General features: G+C 48.5%; 2 protein-coding genes across 2 annotated transcripts; one reads left to right on the top strand and one right to left on the bottom strand.

Moving 5' to 3' along the window:
• Nucleotides 1–9,740: 9,740 nt before the first annotated feature.
• Nucleotides 9,741–11,615, bottom strand: LOC138372183 (basic salivary proline-rich protein 1-like). The gene has a single exon (XM_069337499.1). The coding sequence runs from the start codon at nt 11,613–11,615 to the stop codon at nt 9,741–9,743; it is 1,875 nt and encodes a 624-aa protein (XP_069193600.1).
• A 4,126-nt stretch (nt 11,616–15,741) lies between these two features.
• On the top strand, nt 15,742–16,182 carry LOC138372182 (uncharacterized). Its single transcript, XM_069337498.1, has one exon. The coding sequence runs from the start codon at nt 15,742–15,744 to the stop codon at nt 16,180–16,182; it is 441 nt and encodes a 146-aa protein (XP_069193599.1).
• The last annotated feature ends 4,158 nt before the right edge of the window (nt 16,183–20,340 follow it).

The following is a 20,340-nucleotide window of genomic DNA, read 5'->3' as shown; positions in this document are numbered from 1 at the left end:
CTCTGACAGGGTGAGGTAGCTGATAAAGAAACTAGTGTGCAATTAAGCACTTAATCACTGAAGGTGATTAAGATGCTTTTACAAGCTCAGGTTATATAGTTACATCACATACATACATTGTATGATTGATACATTACATGGTCAATTTTGGATACAAGTCCAATATATCATCAAGTGTTCCAGTACTCATATAGTAATTACACAGTTCAGCATACCTTAGCCCAGGAGGGCGAAAGTCAGTCAATATGGGACATTCTACAATATAATGTTCAAGAGAGTGCATGTTTTCTCTTTCACAAAGTTGACACATTGTGTACTCGACATTTGGGTTTTGAGAAAGCTGCCAGATACGTCTATATCCCAGGCGTATTCTGGCCACTATAACATTACATTGCCGGGTTCTTGTTCTATTAGTCCCACAGGCCTTAAGGCTAACCAAAAGATTAACGAGTCTCGCCTCACACAATATATATACACCAGTGCTGACCACATCACAGCTACACGAGAATTGTAATCATTTTACCAAAATAAAATTCTGAAAAATACGAATAATCTCGCAATAAACCACCTTCATGAAAATTTTCTCGTTCAATAGAATTCCGTAAATATCTATAAAAATGTGATAATTCTAGAATTATTTTAGTCCTGCAACTAAAAAAAAGCTGGAAAGGTATTTTACACAGAGGAAATATTGGGTTGCAAGGAATTTGTAAACATTGGCTGGTGTTAATTATCCCGCCTGGCATCGTTGCCAACGCTTACTACCCTCCTAAAACCGTTTCCTCCACACACACACATGTAAACAAACAGTGTTGCCAGCAGTCACCAGTTACTGAAAGGTCACTTGTCCTCAGGTCCTGGTTCACTGGTGCATGTGATACTGGTGCTGAGGGGGGGGGGTAACGGGAGGCGGGGGGTGGTAACGGTAGGAGGGTGGTGGTAACGGGAGGAGGGTGGTGGTAACAGGAGGAGGGTGGTGGTAACGGTAGGAGGGTGGTGGTAACAGGAGGGTGGTGGTAACGGTAGGAGGATGGTGGTAACGGTAGGAGGGTGGTGGTAACGGTAGGAGGGTGGTGGTAACAGGAGGGTGGTGGTAACGGGAGGAGGGTGGTGGTAACGGTAGGAGGGTGGTGGTAACAGGAGGGTGGTGGTAACGGGAGGAGGGTGGTGGTAACGGTAGGAGGGTGGTAGTAACGGGAGGAGGGTGGTAGTAACGGTAGGAGGATGGTGGTAACGGTAGGAGGATGGTGGTAACGGGAGGAGGGTGGTGGTAACGGTAGGAGGGTGGTAGTAACGGTAGGAGGGTGGTAGTAACGGGAGGAGGGAGGTAGTAACGGTAGGAGGATGGTGGTAACGGTAGGAGGATGGTGGTAACGGGAGGAAGGGGGTGATAACGGGAGGAGGAGGGGGTAGTAACGGTAGGATGGTGGTGATAACGGTAGGAGGGTGGTAGTAACGGCAGGAGGGGTGGTGGTGACTGTAGGAGGGTGGTGGTAACGGTAGGAGGGTGGTGGTAATGGTAGGAGGGTGGTGTAACGGTAGGAGGGTGGTGGTAACGGCAGGAGGGTGGTGGTAACGGGTGGAGGGTGGTGGTAACGGTAGGAGGGTGGTGGTAACGGTAGGAGGGTGGTGGTAACGGGAGGAGGGTAGTGGTAACGGCAGGAGGGGTGGTGGTGACTGTAGGAGGGTGGTGGTAACGGTAGGAGGGTGGTGGTAACGGTAGGAGGGTGGTGGTAACGGTGGTAACACGGAGAGGGGATGACGGGGGAGGGGGAGAGTTATGTGATGGGGGTGGCATGCGCCAGAAGAACCCCCCCTCCCCCCCCCCACTCCCCTTCCTTGTTTACTAAACACATCACCTTAAGTAGTTCCGGTCCTCTCCACCCGGATGTTTGGCGTCTTGGATATTTCCTCTGTTTTAATTCTTCTCTTTATTTTCCTTTCTTTTATTGTCCTTTGTTGAATTTCTCACTATTTTCACCTTTCTCGTTATGTTATCTCTTTCTATCGTTTGTTTTCTGTGTATCTTTAGTTTTCCCATTTTATTCATATTGTATTTTGCTTATTACATGTTTTGTTATTCTTGGTTAATTTTATTTTACCTTGTTATTCCATTTTTTGGGGGGAAATTGACTTGGAAATTTTACTCTATCACACACAGTTGCCAGTGGAAACTGAGTGCCCAAATGAGCAACAGAGATATAAAAAAGATTTTTTTAGTGTCAGAGTGGTTGACAAATGGAATGCATTAGGAAGTGATGTGGTGGAGGCTGACTCCATACACAGTTTCAAGTGTAGATATGATAGAGCCCAATAGGCTCAGGAACCTGTACACCTGTTGATTGACAGTTGAGAGGCGGGACCAAAGAGCCAGAGCTCAACCCCCGCAAGCACAAATAGGTGAGTACAGTGTTAAGTAATGACAAAAAATGTCGTTTGATATCCTTCAGATATTAAGGATAATATCAAAGTACCAATTTGCAATTAGTACCCAATTGCAAATAAGGTACCAATTAGGGGCTCATAGTACAGTTATCTTTGTTCTCGACTCATAATAAGGATCCCAGGTTCCAATAATCTGGCAAGACAGAAATGGTTGGGCATGTTTCATCTAATGCCTGTATTTACCTAGTAATTAAGGGAGACCCGAGAGTTTCGCAACTGTTGTAGGGTTGCATCCTGCGGTGACCCAAAAGACTGGTTCGATCTCAGCGACCTGCTTCAAAGATATTTTATAACATAAATTACTATATAAAACTTTACTTCTATTTGAGGTAAAGGGCATCGGAACCAGCAGACTCTGCTGTATCCTTGTTTACATTAAGTATCTGAATATAGCACCTGTCTGATTATCTATATATTAGAGTGAAGTCCAGCTGAAGATGCCAACATCTAGTAAGGTTATATTTCTATAGACAGATGGTTGTATACTTTGACTTCTTTAGCTTGACTGTGCCTTTTCATATGATATTCACAAATTAGCTAGTGCTCCGTTAATTATTTGGGGGCCTGTTCGGGATTAACCCCGTAAGACTCGATTCCTACATTTGTTCTTTACGCTTTCCCATGACAATCTGTGCTGGAGATGCTGTTTATAAATTATTTGATATATCATGTGGCTGGCTCCTTTATCTAAGACTGACTCCTTTATCTAAGACTTACCAGGGAGAGGTAAAGATGGTCTTCTAAGGTCACCTATTTACAGTGCTGGTTACTTCCCATTAATATCACATTCAACTGGGATTACGGTCTCATATAACGTCAGTTTTTGCGACAAATTATCTAAATAATTCTAGTGTTAGTTGGAACACAGATAAACACCTCTTTCACTTCTTGATCTTTGTCAAACATTTACATATTTTGTGAAAGTTTTCACACATACAATTATTAGATTCTGCTCATGCCTGAATATGACAAGAGCAGCTACAGTGGTGTGTACTGTCCCTGACACACAGGACGCGCCAGGCTCTGTCATATGCTGTTTGACAAAACACACGATAACAATTTCCTGCCACAAGGTGCTATCACTAGATGCCACCTGAGAGGCCGTAGAGAGACAACTTCACTCGCAGCACCTACACGTTCTTAATGTTTCTCAGTCACTGATGGTGAGGAATGGTCGGCTTCTGATGGGTAATATATACCAAGAACAGACACCTCTGTTATGTTTACATGACAACCAAAGCACCACACACACACACACACACACACACACACACACACACACACACACACACACACACACACACACACACACACACACACACACACGCACACACACGCACACACACACACACACGAACACATACCTAGTTAAACACAAGACAAAGTTAGAGAAGATTCAGCGGTATGCCACCAGGCTCGTCCCGGAACTGAGAGGATTGAGCTACGAGGAAAGGCTAAAGGAGCTGAACCTCACATCCCTGGAAAACAGAAGAGTAAGGGGAGACATGATAACCACCTACAAAATTCTCAGGGGAATTGACAGAGTGGACAAAGACAAACTCTTCAGCACGGGTGGGACACGAATAAGGGGACACAGGTGGAAACATAGTACCCAGATGAGCCACAGAGACGTTAGAAAGAATTTTTTCAGTGTCAGAGTAGTTAATAAATGGAATGCATTAGGCAGTGATGTGGTGGAGGCTGACTCCATACACAGTTTCAAATGTAGATATGATAGAGCCCAGTAGGCTCAGGAATCTGTACACCAGTTGATGGACAGTTGAGAGGCGGGACCAAAGAGCCAAAGCTCAACCCCCGCAAGCACAATTAGGTGAGTACAATTAGGTGAGTACACACACACACACACACACACACACACACACACACACACACACACACACACACACACACACACACACAGACACACACACACACACACACATCCTTCGTCCCTTTGTAAACAGTTGATCCTGGACCCTAAGGGGGACGAGTACCAGCTCCAATTCTCAGGGAGGCGCTTGTATGTGTTCTTAGCAAAACAATAACAATCATAATTAAGGCCATTTGTGTATAGAAAAGTGTGAGGTAGCGGCAGGAGGAGTTAAGTCATCTGGCAGTCATGAAATTCAGACCACTGGTAAATTGATGTGAAACACATATATGCATCTCTATTATATATTTAAATGAAAAGATATCATACGAATCTTATTGAGTTGGGAAAATAGGTCTTGATATTCCTAGCTCCTTGTCCTTATATCCCAGATCCTTGTCCTCATATCCCAGCTCCTTGTCCTCATATCCCAGCTCCTTGTCCTCATATCTCAGCTCCTTGTCCTCATATCTCAGCTCCTTGTCCTCATATCCCAGCTTGTCCTCAAATCCCAGTTCCTTGTCCTCATAACCCAGCTCTTGTCCTCATATCCCAGCTCCTTGTCCTCATATCCCAGCTCCTTGTCCTCATATCCCAGCTCCTTGTCCTCATACCCTAGCTCCTTGTCCTCATACCCCAGCTCCTTGTCCTCATATCCCAGCTCCTTGTCCTCATATCCCAGCTCCTTGTCCTCATATCCCAGCTCCTTGTCCTCATATCCCAGCTCCTTGTCCTCATACCCTAGCTCCTTGTCCTCATACCCCAGCTCCTTGTCCTCATATCCCAGCTCCTTGTCCTCATATCCCAGCTCCTTGTCCTCATATCCCAGCTCCTTGTCCTTATATCCCAGCTCCTTGTCCTCATATCCCAGCTCCTTGTCATTATATTCCTTCCAAGTGCTATATAATCATCTTGGCTTAGCCCCTTCTCCTCAACATTCAATTTTCTTACTGCTTAAATAGAATAAAGTTTGCATGTTGTTTGCACTCTATCGTGCCTACGACCCCTACAGGATGGGTATGGGGTCCACTACCACCCACAGGATGGGTATGGGGTCCACTACCACCCACAGGATGGGTATGGGGTCCACTACCACCTACAGGATGGGTATGGGGTCCACTACCACCCACAGGATGGGTATGGGGTCCACTACCACCCACAGGATGGGTATGGGGTCCACTACCACCCACAGGATGGGTATGGGGTCCACTACCACCTACAGGATGGGTATGGGGTCCACTACCACCCACAGGATGGGTATGGGGTCCACTACCACCCACAGGATGGGTATGGGGTCCACTACCACTCCACAGGATGGGTATAGGGTCCACTACCACCCCACAGGATGGGTATGGGGTCCACTACCACCCACAGGATGGGTATGGGGTCCACTACCACCCACAGGATGGGTATGGGGTCCACTACCACTCCACAGGATGGGTATAGGGTCCACTACCACCCCACAGGATGGGTATGGGGTCCACTACCACCCACAGGATGGGTATGGGGTCCACTACCACCCACAGGATGGGTATGGGGTCCACTACCACCCACAGGATGGGTATGGGGTCCACTACCACCCACAGGATGGGTATGGGGTCCACTACCACCCACAGGATGGGTATGGGGACCACCACCACCCACAGGATGGGTATGGGGTCCACCACCACCCACAGGATGGGTATGGGGTCCACTACCACCCACGGGATGGGTATGGGGGTCCACTACCACCCATAGGATGGGTATGGGGTCCACTACCACCCACGGGATGGGTATGGGGGTCCACTACCACCCATAGGATGGGTATGGGGTCCACTACCACCCACAGGATGGGTATGGGGTCCACTACCACCCACAGGATGGGTATGGGGTCCACTACCACCCACAGGATGGGTATGGGGTCCACTACCACCCACAGGATGGGTATGGGGTCCACTACCACCCACAGGATGGGTATGGGGTCCACTACCACCCACAGGATGGGTATGGGGTCCACTACCACCCACAGGATGGGTATGGGGTTTACCACCACCCACAGGATGGGTATGGGGCCCATTACCACCCACAGGATGGGTATGGGGTTCATCACCACCCACAGGATGGGTATGGGGTCCACTACCACCCACGGGATGGGTATGGGGGTCCACTACCACCCATAGGATGGGTATGGGGACCACCACCACCCACAGGATGGGTATGGGGTCCACCACCACACACAGGATGGGTATGGGGTCCACCACCACACACAGGATGGGTATGGGGGTCCACTACCACCCACAGGATGAGTATGGGGGTCCACTACCACCCACAGGATGAGTATGGGGTCCACTACCACCCACAGGATGAGTATGGGGTCCACTACCACCCACAGGATGAGTATATTCTCATTGATATACCACGTTAATATGATTTCACTATTCAAATGATTTAATGTTTGACTAACTTAGACAGCCAATCGAACTAGAAAACGAGAGTCGTGACGGCGCGACAGGTTGAAGCCCGCGAGCCTTAGCGCTTCCTACATGCATACCAGCAAGAGCCTCAACATGGAGGCATCAGGCGCCAGCCGGATATGGAGGGTGGAGGAACTCTTGAGGTTAGATCAGCCTGCTGATACGTTTCCCTGCTACAGTCGTGGCTGGTATGGTGCCACTCTCACGGGGGGGGGGGGGTACCGTGGCCCTCACGGGGGGAGGGGGGATCTACCGTTGGGCACTGGTATATGGGGCCAATCCCTCGGTCCTCGTCATAATGGCCTAATCAGTGTAAACAAAGCCACAGTGATTGAAGACAGATGTACAGGTTTCGTAATTGGTGGCTAAATACTTGATCTTGGGGCCGGTACCATAGTCACTATACACTATCGTACCCAAGACCTAACCAAGCAGTCCCTGGACAGGTACCAGTTTCTTAATGATTGTGAATGGACGTTTTTTCCGGACTTGACAATTCCTGCCTGAACCTGTTCAACGCGACCATCAGGACCGGATGGTGTTGATGGTTGAGGATTTGGCCGGATTCATCACGCATTCACGTGTCCATTTACGAAACCTGTACGTCTTTTCTGAGTTATTGTGGCTTTGTTTACATTTATTAAACAGGTTATGAGCAAGGAAGCACTACGAGGTTGTTTATAACAATAACAACCTTGGGTTGTGGAGTTTCCCAACTTGTAAACTGTTTAATAAACACATACTTAGCCGCTATGTACTAGGAAAGATGTACTGGTTTCGTAACGATATTCAAATGCTTAATCGTGACTAGTATAAGAGAGTAAGACAAGGTTGCAATTGGAGTGCAAGAGATGGTAGAGGTGCTCTCCGGTGTGGCGCTCTCAAGGCCGGCGCTCAATCCGAGATCATTTAGAGCCCTTCACCTTCCTATCACGGAAAAGCATCCTCACTTCTGACTGAATTTTATCCCGTTAATTTTGTTTATAATTAACTAGAACGGTTACCCGGCGGTACCCGGGGTACTCTGTTTCCCCTCCCCATTCTTCCCCCTTATTCCCCTTCCCCCATTCATCTCCCCCCTCTCCCCTCATTCCCCTGCCCTTCTCTCCCCTCTCTTCTTCTTCTCCATCTGGCCTCCAGCTTCGGACAGATATTTCCAGATATATATGAATTCAGTTCATCATTTTCGAGTAAATCGTGAAAATGCACTGGTCAATGCCGAGAGAAAAGGTGAAAAACTCCATGGAAAACACACCAGCAATTTTATATCAGTCAATTATATATATATATATATATATATATATATATATATATATATATATATATATATATATATATATATATATATATATATATCTATATATATATATATATATATATATATATATATATATATATATATATATATATATATATATATATATATATATATATATATATAGGGGTACCACCACTGGTTTAATTAAAGGGACCCACATCCTCCAAGAAGAAAATAAATAGTGTTCAGAGAAGACCTTGTAGATTCTCACTGAATACTTTAATCTTTTCCTCTCCTACCACCCCTATTATTTTTTTTATTATATTATTTGATTTTATTGCAATGTTACAGTTTACAGAAAACACACACTTATATAACAATATAACAATATACCAATCAGTGTTGGAAGACCTCGTCCAGTTCCTCGGGGGTCGGGTGCGTACCCAAGATACAACACGCATTTCCCCTCTGAACAGCGACACTGAGGCGCTGGAACATGAAACTGGCCGCTCTTGGGTCTCTAGTCTTCCCAATGAGTTCCTCGCCCCAGCTCCTTCAGGAACATATATATATATATATATATATATATATATATATATATATATATATATATATATTAAACAAAGCTTGAATGGTCCACAAGCCATAAGAAAAATCAAGCCCCAATCCCTTAAGAACTCTATGGCCCAACCAGGGTTCGAACCTGCATTGCCCGGTATCCCACACTGGCGTACAAAGTACCATAAGCACTCGAGTGGATTGGATGAGACTAGCCATAGTTGTCTGGCCTTCAACCTTGGATAGACAGACAAACAAGTTTTTTCTTATAGATTTAGATTGACACCAAATGAATTTAACAAGAGAGAATTTGAGATTAAAATTACGAAGAGAAAAGCAGTTGTTAGCTTTGGTGTGACTTTTCAGCATTTAAGTTAGTAATGTTGATAACTTTGTTCTGTCTTCCATACCTAAAGTGAGCTTAGAGTCTTGAGGGATGACAGTAATGGCTCTTACCTTAACATTTGGGCAACCCCCCTTACCTCTCGGGATCAGGGCCCCTACCTCGGGTATTGAGCCCCCTTGCTCGACCCCAAGGTCCCTCGGCACTTGGAACGAGCATAACCCGAGGAAAAGCTGGGCTCGGCCGCCGTTTGGACGACCCCAGACGTCGCTTTTTAATAAAACAAATAATTGGCAACAGAATCAAGCCACCTGACCTAGCCCAAACACCACACAATATACAATTAATTTTCGCACAAAACTACAGTCTTAGATTATAGAATGCAGTCCAATTAAATAACTGCGCATCTCAGGAAGTCCGCATGACTGGAGGAGATTCACACACATTAATCTATGTTACTAAAGTGACCCCTCGTACCTGATAGACATTTCCCGTTATTGCTAACTATTTTATGCGTCTCTTGACAATGTCCCCCATTCTCTCCCATCTTTAATTCCTTCCCCCTTCGTTACCCCTTCTCCCCCCATCCCTTTATCTGTCTTTCCCCTGTGTAGGTGTCCGCCGGCCGGAAGGGGAACCCCTGGAGGAGAGTGAGAGGTCCCTGGCTGGAGCTGGACTGTCCGGACAGGTAAAAACCCGGCCGTTGTTGGGTGAGGCGAGGCGGCGTGGTTGTGGTGGACTTATATGGTAATGTTGCTACTGCCTCGGCCCGCTGACTCACTCGCTACCTTGCTCTATTGACACGTGCAGCGCTCAGCCTGCTGACATGTGGCGCCTGTTGGCGCCGGTGTTGCCTGGGGCCTGTTGGCGCCGGTGTTGCCTGGGGCCTGCTGGCGCCGGTGTTGCCTGTTGGCGCCGGTGTTGCCTGTTGGCGCCGGTGTTGCCTGGGGCCTGTTGGCGCCGGTGTTGCTTGGGGCATGCTGGCGCCGGTGTTGCTTGGGGCCTGTTGGCGCCGGTGTTGCCTGGGGCCTGTTGGCGCCGGTGTTGCCTGGGGCCTGTTGGCGCCGGTGTTGCCTGGGGCCTGTTGGCGCCGGTGTTGCCTGGAGCCTGTTGGCGCCGGTGTTGCCTGGGGCCTGTTGGCGCCGGTGTTGCTGGGGCCTGTTGGCGCCGGTTTTGCCTGGGGCCTGTTGGCGCCGGTGTTGCCTGGGGCCTGTTGGCGCCGGTGTTGCCTGTGGGCGCCTGTGTTGCCTGTTGGCGCCGGTGTTGCCTGGGGCCTGTTGGCGCCGGTGTTGCCTGGGGCCTGTTGGCGCCGGTGTTGCCTGGGGCCTGTTGGCGCCGCTGTTGCCTGGGGCCTGTTGGCGCCGGTGTTGCCTGGGGCCTGTTGGCGCCGGTGTTGCATGGGGCCTGTTGGCGCCGGTGTTGCCTGGGGCCTGTTGGCGCCGGTGTTGCCTGGGGCCTGTTGGCGCCGGTGTTGCCTGGGGCCTGTTGGCGCCGGTGTTGCCTGGGGCCTGTTGGCGCCGGTGTTGCCTGGGGCCTGTTGGCGCCGGTGTTGCCTGGGGCCTGTGGGCGCCGGTGTTGCCTGGGGCCTGTTGGCGCCGGTGTTGCCTGGGGCCGGTGTTGCCTGGAGCCTGTTGGCGCCGGTGTTGCCTGGGGCCTGTTGGCGCCGGTGTTGCCTGGGGCCTGTTGGCGCCGGTGTTGCCTGGGGCCTGTGGGCGCCGGTGTTGCCTGGAGCCTGTTGGCGCCGGTGTTGCCTGGGGCCTGTTGGCGCCGGTGTTGCTGGGGCCTGTTGGCGCCGGTGTTGCCTGGGGCCTGTGGGCGCCGGTGTTGCCTGGGGCTTGTTGGCGCCGGTGTTGCCTGGGGCCTGTGGGCGCCGGTGTTGCCTGGGGCCTGTTGGCGCCGGTGTTGCTGGGGCCTGTTGGCGCCGGTGTTGCCTGGGGCCTGTGGGCGCCGGTGTTGCTGGGGCCTGTTGGCGCCGGTGTTGCCTGGGGCCTGTGGGCGCCGGTGTTGCCTGGAGCCTGTTGGCGCCGGTGTTGCCTGGGGCCTGTGGGCGCCGGTGTTGCCTGGAGCCTGTTGGCGCCGGTGTTGCCTGGGGCCTGTTGGCGCCGGTGTTGCCTGGGGCCTGTTGGCGCCGGTGTTGCCTGGGGCCTGTGGGCGCCGGTGTTGCCTGGAGCCTGTTGGCGCCGGTGTTGCCTGGGGCCTGTTGGCGCCGGTGTTGCTGGGGCCTGTTGGCGCCGGTGTTGCCTGGGGCCTGTTGGCGCCGGTGTTGCCTGGGGCCTGTTGGCGCTGGTGTTGCCTGGGGCCTGTGGGCGCCGGTATTGCCTGGGGCCTGTTGGCGCCGGTGTTGCTGGGGCCTGTTGGCGCCGGTGTTGCCTGGGGCCTGTGGGCGCCGGTGTTGCTGGGGCCTGTTGGCGCCGGTGTTGCCTGGGGCCTGTTGGCGCCGGTGTTGCCTGGGGCCTGTTGGCGCCGGTGTTGCCTGGGGCCTGTGGGCGCCGGTGTTGCCTGGGGCCTGTTGGCGCCGGTGTTGCTGGGGCCTGTTGGCGCCGGTGTTGCCTGGGGCCTGTGGGGGCCGGTGTTGCCTGGGGCCTGTTGGCGCCGGTGTTGCTGGGGCCTGTTGGCGCCGGTGTTGCTGGGGCCTGTTGGCGCCGGTGTTGGCGTTGGCCTATCACCATACTTACAACAGTCCAACATGAACCATACTTATAATAGAACAAATACGAACTATTCCTTCCATAATTAACTGATAGGAAATATTTAACTTAAAATTATAATTTTAACAGTGTGTTTGTGTGTTTAGGTACAAGTGAGTTCTTGGAGAGCGGATTCTAGCTCCCTGGCCCCGTGTTTCCATCACCTGTCACCTGCTGGGACGGCTCTTGAGTTATCTTGATTCTTGAGTTATCTTGAGTTGATTTCGGGGCTTTAGTGTCCCCGCGGCCCGGTCCTAGAGTCATACCAATCTTTATATATTGTCAGCGTGACACAATATTTGAAGATGGACTCATATAAGAACCCTTAATGGCTTAGTTCACCTCACAGTGAAGGAACATTTCTCTTGGCATTCACCGTCACGCGGGGATACAGCGGGGATACAGCGGGGATACAGCGAAGATACAGTGAGGATACAGCGAGGATACAGCGGGGATACAGCGAGGATACAGCGAGGATACAGCGAGGATACAGCGAAGATACAGTGAGGATACAGCGAGGATACAGCGGGGATGCTGCGGGGATACAGCGAGGATACAGCGGGGATACAGCGAGGCTACAGCGAGGCTACAACGAGGATACGAGCATACAGCGAAGATACAGAGAGGATACAGTGAGAATACAGCTAGGCTACAACGAAGATACAGTGAGGATACAGTGAAGATACAGCGAGGATACAGTGAGGATACAGCGACGATACAGCGGGGATACAGCGAACATTCAGCTAAAAAGTCAAAAGTACTCCGCCTATCAGACGCCAGCCCGTCCTCCTAAGGTCCCCCAACGTCAAGAAACTGACGTACTAAAGTGACCTTATCCTAACTTGCCAGAGGACCCAAAACAGAAAACGGGACAGTACGTCACTTTCGTCAGCCGCTGCCATTTTCTATCTTGAGATAATTTCGGGACTTAGAGTCCCCGCGGCCCGGTCCTCGACCAGGCCTCCTTTTTGCTACACACCCCCAGGAAGCAGCCCGTAGCAGCTGACTAACTCCCAGGTACCTATTAACTGCTAGGTAACAGGGGCATTCAGGGTTAAAGAAACTTTGCCGATTTATTTCTGCCTCGTGCGGGAATCGAACCCGCGCCACAGAATTACGAGTTCTGCGCGCTATCCACCAGGCTACCAGGCCCTCAGTAAGCGTAGCGTATCCCAAGTGTCTGAATCAACATTAGCTCCGGGCCTGACAGCTGAGTAGACAGCGTTTCGGGTTCATAGTCCTGAGGTTCCGGGTTCGATCCCCGGTGGAGGCGGAAACAAAATGGGCAGACATTTCCTTCACCCCTGATGCTCCTGTTCACCTAGCAGTAAATAGGTACCTGGGAGTTAGACAGCTGCTACGGGCTGCTTCCTGGAGGGTGTGTAACAAAAAGGAGGCCTGGTCGAGGACCGGGCCGCGGGGACGCTAAGCCCCGAAATCATCTGAAGATAACCTCAAGATAATCTCAAGATAACCTCAAGATAACCTCAAGATAACCTCAAGATAACCTTAAGATAATCTCAAGATAACCTCAAGATAATCTCAAGATAACCTCAAGATAACCTCAAGATAACCTTAAGATAATCTCAAGATAACCTCAAGATAATCTCAAGATAACCTCAAGATAATCTCAAGATAACCTCAAGATAACCTCAAGATAACCTCAAGATAATCTCAAGATAACCTCAAGATAATCTCAAGATAACCTCAAGATAATCTCAAGATAACCTCAAGATAATCTCAAGATAACCTCAAGATAATCTCAAGATAACCTCAAGATAACCTCAAGATAATCTCAAGATAACCTCAAGATAATATCAAGATAACCTCAAGATAACCTCAAGATAACCTCAAGATAACCTCAAGATAATCTCAAGATAACCTCAAGATAACCTCAAGATAATCTCAAGATAACCTCAAGATAATCTCAAGATAACCTCAAGATAATCTCAAGATAACCTCAAGATAATCTCAAGATAACCTCAAGATAATCTCAAGATAACCTCAAGATAACCTCAAGATAACCTCAAGATAACCTCAAGATAATCTCAAGATAACCTCAAGATAATATCAAGATAATCTCAAGATAACCTCAAGATAACCTCAAGATAATCTCAAGATAACCTCAAGATAACCTTAAGATAATCTCAAGATAATCTCAAGATAACCTCAAGATAACCTCAAGATAACCTCAAGATAACCGGTTCACAACTTTACACAGAGGTCTCAATGACACTTGGGAAAAAACAAACAAACAAAAAACACTTATTTTCCCACTTTGCGGTCAACTGGACGCTGAGGCCGAGCTTGACACGTGACAAGGTGACGCTTGACAGCGTGACGCGTGACAGCGTGACGCGTGACGACCAGTCAAGTGTGGTTTAACCAGGCCAGAGCCCAGGTGTGTGCAGCCGCCGCCACCACCAACAGTTAGGCGGGTCCAAAGGTCGCAGAGTTTATAGTGAACAATTCCTAGGTATTTTGGCCTACGTGCAGACTTGTGCTTCCTCCTGCTTCCCCCCCCCCCCATGCTGCTGCTGCTGCTGCTGCCCCTGCTGCTGCTGCTGCTGCTACTGGTGCTAATACTGCTGCTGCTACTACTGCTGCTGCTGCCCCTGCTGCTGCTGCTGCTGTTGCTGCTGCTGCTGCTGCCCCTGCTGCTGCTGCTGCTGCTGTTGCTGCTGCTGCTGCTGCTGCTGCCCCTGCTGCTGCTGCTGCCCCTGCTGCTGCTGCTGCTGCTGCTGCTGCTGCTGCTACTGGTGCTAATACTGCTGCTGCTACTACTGCTGCTGCTGCCCCTGCTGCTGCTGCCCCTGCTGTTGTGTCTGTTGCTGCCCGTGCTGTTGTGTCTGTTGCTGCCCGTGCTGTTGTGTCTGTTGCTGCTGCTGCTGCTGCCCCTGCTGCTGCTCTGCTGCTGCTGCCCCTGCTGCCGCTGCTGCTGCTGCTGCTACTGGTGCTAATACTGCTGCTGCTACTACTGCTGCTGCTGCCCCTGCTGCTGCTGCTGCTGCTGTTGCTGCTGCTGCTACTACTACTGCTGCTGCTGCTGCCCCTGCTGCTGCTGCTGCTGCTGCCCCTGCTGCTGCTGCTGCTGTTGCTGCTGCTGCTGTTGCTGCTGCTGCTACTACTACTGCTGCTGCTGCTGCTGCTGCTGCTGCTGCTGCTTCTTCTTCTGCTGCTGTTTATGCTGCTGCTGCTGCTGCTGCTGCTTCTTCTTCTGCTGCTGTTTATGTTGCTGCTGCTGCTGCTGCTTGACACGTGAGAGTCAAGATGTCTGGCTGTGGGTGTGGCTGGACAATGTGAGGCTGTAATATAAGACATATGATACTCCCCCAGTATGTCTGCACCTGTTCCTACCCTAATATATAATTATTACAATAATTATCACATCTATTTTGTAATTATGTGTCATAATTTGATCATTTTTATAATTATGTGTCATAATTTGATCATTTATAATTACCAAATTGCTACTTTTCTTAATATTGAAGAAAAGAATATTCTTTTTTGAATACAAAAAAAATATAAAAAATATTTGTTTAATATTTAGAATTAATATTAAATTAATTAATTAAATTATTTATAAAATAAAAATAATTCTAATTAATTAATATTAATATTCTGATATTTGATTCGAACTAAAAAAAATTCTCCCCAAAATTAGGCGAATGTTCCTCAAAATGTTCAGCGAATGTTCTCATAAATGTTCAACGAATGTTCACCCAAAATGTTCAGCGAATGTTCTCCCAACATGTCCAGCGACTGTTCTTCCAAAATGTTCAGCGAATATTCTCCAAAATGTTCAGCGAATATTCTCCCAAAATGTTCAGCGAATGTTCTTCCAAAATGTTCAGCGAATATTCTCCAAAATGTTCAGCGAATATTCTCCCAAAATGTTCAGCGAATATTCTCCCAAAATGTTCAGCGAATGTTCTTCCAAAATGTTCAGCGAATGTTCTCCCAACATGTCCAGCGACTGTTAGGGTCGGGCATCAGTATACAGAGAGCAGCGGAGGAGAGTTGTATAGACATCACAACAGCTCTGGCAGCTTCTTAGAGGGAGATAAACACATAGATAAAATAACCTAGACTATATAATTACCAAATCTGGGAAGTGGGTATATACGATGTATCAACATCGTATATCAACGACATCGTATATCAACAACATCGTATATCAACAACATCGTATATCAACAACATCGTATATCAACGACATCGTATATCAACGACATCGTATATCAACAACATCGTATATCAACGACATCGTATATCAACAACATCGTATATCAACGACATCGTATATCAACAACATCGTATATCAACAACATCGTATATCAACAACATCGTATATCAACAACATCGTATATCAACAACATCGTATATCAACAACATCGTATATCAAGAACATCGTATATCAACAACATCGTATATCAACGACATCGTATATCAACAACATCGTATATCAACAACATCGTATATCAACCGAAACAACATCGGTTCTCACAAGAACTTCAATAACTGTTCATGTTCTGGTGTTAATGGAGGATAACCTTGGGAATATCTGAGACAACCTTGTACTTGTGCCTGTGCTTGAGGCTGTCTTAAACTTGACACACGCACCAATACTCACCAGCTGTCACCACCACTGTCTGCCCCTCTTGTTGGGCTGGCTGGCTGGCTGGCTGACTAGCTGGCTGACTGGCTGGCTGGCTGGCTGGCTGGCTGGCTGACTAGCTGGCTGACTGGCTGGCTGCCTGGCTGACTGGTTAGCTTACTCATAGAGTAACAGACTACCTTATCTTGCTGCTAATCAGACTGACCGATACATTTACTAGACAGCAGATAAAGCGGCTGGCTGACAGGTTGATAAGTTACTTAACTGACAGACTGTCTGGAAGGCTCTTACTTGGCTAATTTTACTCACCTAATTGAGCTTGCGGGGGTTGAGCTCTGGCTCTTTGGGCCCGCCTCTCAACTGTGTGGAGGGTGCCTCTATATCCTCAGTCAGTGCTTGCATTTCTTCACTTTTTCTTAAAGTGAACAAATGCAAGTTCTTTCAAATGTCTCTTTTGTTCAATCATTGTTCAGGCCATCGTGTAGGTTCTAGTTGTCTCAGTCTTAATCCTCCTCATAATGTTTACATACTGTCTGATAGGCTGAGTGATGATTGGCTGGTAGGGTAATTTACTATCTGCTTAACTGCCAGATTGGCTGACATATCTACCGTATGATTGGATTATAGAAGACGTTGGTTGATGGATCAATTGGCTGACAGGCTAGCTGTCAAATATACAGATTGGTTGACTGGTGATGGGGCGACTGGCTGGGTCATATCAGGGTGATCTGAGTGGTAATGTGGGTCGGTGAACTGGTGGAGGCGGCCAGCAGCTGACTGTATGTCCTTATGGCACTGTTGATGACTGGCTGCTGCTGCTACCAGGATGTTGGGCACCCGCGCCTCTCTGTCGGCGCGCGCGCACACGCACACACACACACACACACACACACACACACACACACACACACACACACACACACACACACACACACACACACACACGCACACACACACACGCACACACACACACACACACACACACACACACACACACACACACACACACACACACCCACACACACACACACACACACACACACACACACACACACACACACACACACACACACACACACACACGCACACCCACCCACACACACCCACACACACACACACACACACACACACACACACACACACACACACACACACCCACACACACACACACACACACACACACACACACACACACACACACACACACACACACACACACACACACAGACAGAAGACAAAGGACAGAAGACAAAGGACACAGGACAATAGGATCAGATACAACAGAGCTAGGAACGATTACATTAACATAAGACGAAAATCGGAAAGGGACTATGAGAACGATATTGCAATCAAAGCGAAAAAACAACCTAAGTTACTACACAGTCATATAAGAAGAAAAATGTCGGTGAACGACCAAGTGACAAGACTAAGGAAGACAGAGGGGGCATATACTGAAAGTGACAAGGAAATCTGCGAGGCACTGAATGCCACTTTCCATGGAGTGTTCACTACCGAGCCTGAGCAGCTCCCATTGTTGGAAGGGGTTACCCTAGATGAAAGACTATCAGATATAGAGGTGACAGCAGAGGAGGTAATGAAACAGTTGACAACTCTAGATGCAACTAAAGCAGTTGGACCAGACAAAGTATCACCGTGGATACTAAAAGAAGCAGCGCAGGCCCTCAGCGTGCCTCTGGCAATGATCTTTAATGAGTCACTTATGTCGGGAGAATTGCCCAGTTGCTGGAAGAAGGCAAATGTGCCGATCTTCAAGAAAGGTGATAGGGAGGAGGCACTTAACTATAGACCTGTATCACTGCATGGATAAGGAACTACCTAACAGGAAGAAGCCAAAGAGTTACAGTAAGGGGCGAGAAGTCGGACTGGCGAACAGTAACAAGTGGAGTACCACAAGGATCGGTGCTGGGACCAATTCTATTTCTTGTATATGTTAACGACATGTTTACAGGCGTAGAGTCCTACATGTCGATGTTTGCGGATGACGCAAAGTTGATGAGAAGAGTTGTGACAGATGAGGATTGCAGGATCCTCCAAGAGGACCTGAACAGGTTGCAGAGATGGTCAGAGAAATGGCTACTGGAATTCAACACGAGCAAATGTAAAGTTATGGAAATGGGACTAGGAGATAGGAGACCAAAGGGACAGTACACAATGAAGGGGAACAGCCTACCTGTGACGACGCGCGAAAGAGACCTGGGTGTGGACGTAACACCTAATCTATCTCCTGAGGCACATATAAATAGGATAACGACAGCAGCGTACTCTACACTGGCAAAAGTTAGAACATCATTCAGAAACCTAAGTAAGGAGGCATTTAGGGCGCTTTACACTGCCTACGTGAGGCCAGTCTTAGAGTATGCCGCCTCATCATGGAGTCCCCATCTGAAGAAGCATATAATGAAACTGGAAAAGGTTCAGAGGTTTGCAACGAGACTCGTCCCAGAGCTACGAGGGATGGGGTATGAGGAGCGCCTGAGGGAACTATGCCTTACGACACTAGAAAGAAGAAGGGAGAGGGGGGACATGATAGGAACGTATAAGTTACTCAGAGGGATTGACAGAGTGGACATAGACGAAATGTTCACACGGAATAGTAACAGATCGAGGGGACATGGGTGGAAGCTTGAAACTCAGATGAGTCACAGAGATGTTAGGAAGTTTTCTTTTAGCGTGAGAGTAGTGGGAAAATGGAATGCACTTCAGGAACAGGTTGTGGAAGCAAATACTATTCATAATTTTAAAACCAGGTATGATAGGGAAATGGGACAGGAGTCATTGCTGTAAACAACCGATGCTCGAAAGGCGGAATCCAAGAGTCAATGCTCGATCCTGCAGACACAACTAGGTGAGTACAACTAGGTGAGTACACACACACGGGACCAAAGAGCCAGAGCTCAACCCCCGCAAACACAACTAGGTGAGTACACACACACACACACACACACACACACACATGTGTGTGTGTGTGTGTGAAGATCGTGAGAAAGGGTGATGGAGAAGATCGTGAGAAAAAACCTGGTAACACATCTGGAGAGAAGGGACTTCGTGACAAATCGCCAACATGGGTTCAGGGAGGGTAAATCTTGCCTTACAAGCTTGATAGAATTCTACGATCAGGTGACAAAGATTAAGCAAGAAAGAGAGGGCTGGGCGGACTGCATTTTCTTGGATTGTCGGAAAGCCTTTGACACAGTAACTCATAAGAGGCTGGTACATAAGCTGGAGAGACAGGCAGGTGTAGCTGGTAAGGTGCTCCAGTGGATAAGGGAGTATCTAAGCAATAGGAAGCAGAGAGTTACGGTGAGGGGTGAGACCTCCGATTGGCGTGAAGTCACCAGTGGAGTCCCACAGGGCTCTGTACTCGGTCCTATCTTGTTTCTGATATATGTAAATGATCTCCCGGAGGGTATCGATTCATTTCTCTCAATGTTTGCGGACGATGCTAAATTTATGAGAAGGATTAAAACAGAAGAGGACTGTTTGAGGCTTCAAGGAGCCCTAGACAAGCTGAAGGAATGGTCGAACAAATGGTTGTTAGAGTTTAACCCAACCAAATGTAATGTAATGAAGTTAGGTGTAGGGAGCAGGAGGCCAGATACAAGGTATCATCTGGGAGAGGAAATTCTTCAGGAGTCAGAGAAGGAAAAAGACTTGGGGGTTGATATCACGCCAGACCTGTCTCCTGCAGCACATATCAAGCGGATAACATCAGCGGCATATGCCAAGCTGGCCAACATACGAACGGCATTCAGAAACTTGTGTAAAGAATCATTCAGAACTTTGTATACCACATATGTCAGGCCAATCCTGGAGTATGCAGCCCCAGCATGGAGCCCATATCTAGTCAAGGATAAGACTAAACTGGAAAAGGTTCAAAGGTTTGCCACCAGACTAGTACCCGAGCTGAGAGGTATGAGCTACGAGGAGAGACTACGGGAATTAAACCTCACTTCGCTGAAAGACAGAAGAGTTAGGGGGGACATGATCACCACATTCAAGATTCTGAAGGGAATTGATAGGGTAGATAAAGACAGTCTATTTAACACAAGGGGAACACGCACAAGAGGACACAGGTAGAAACTGAGTG

This window comes from Procambarus clarkii, chromosome 38, assembly GCF_040958095.1.
Source record: "Procambarus clarkii isolate CNS0578487 chromosome 38, FALCON_Pclarkii_2.0, whole genome shotgun sequence".
NCBI lineage: Eukaryota > Metazoa > Arthropoda > Malacostraca > Decapoda > Cambaridae > Procambarus > Procambarus clarkii.
This window is presented reverse-complemented; position numbering and strand designations above follow the sequence as displayed.

Bases quoted from the DNA above. Each gene is read 5' to 3' on its own strand.
- LOC138372183 (XM_069337499.1), bottom strand. From the start codon at position 11,615: ATGTTGGACTGTTGTAAGTATGGTGATAGGCCAACGCCAACACCGGCG.
- LOC138372182 (XM_069337498.1), top strand. From the start codon at position 15,742: ATGTATCAACATCGTATATCAACGACATCGTATATCAACAACATCGTA.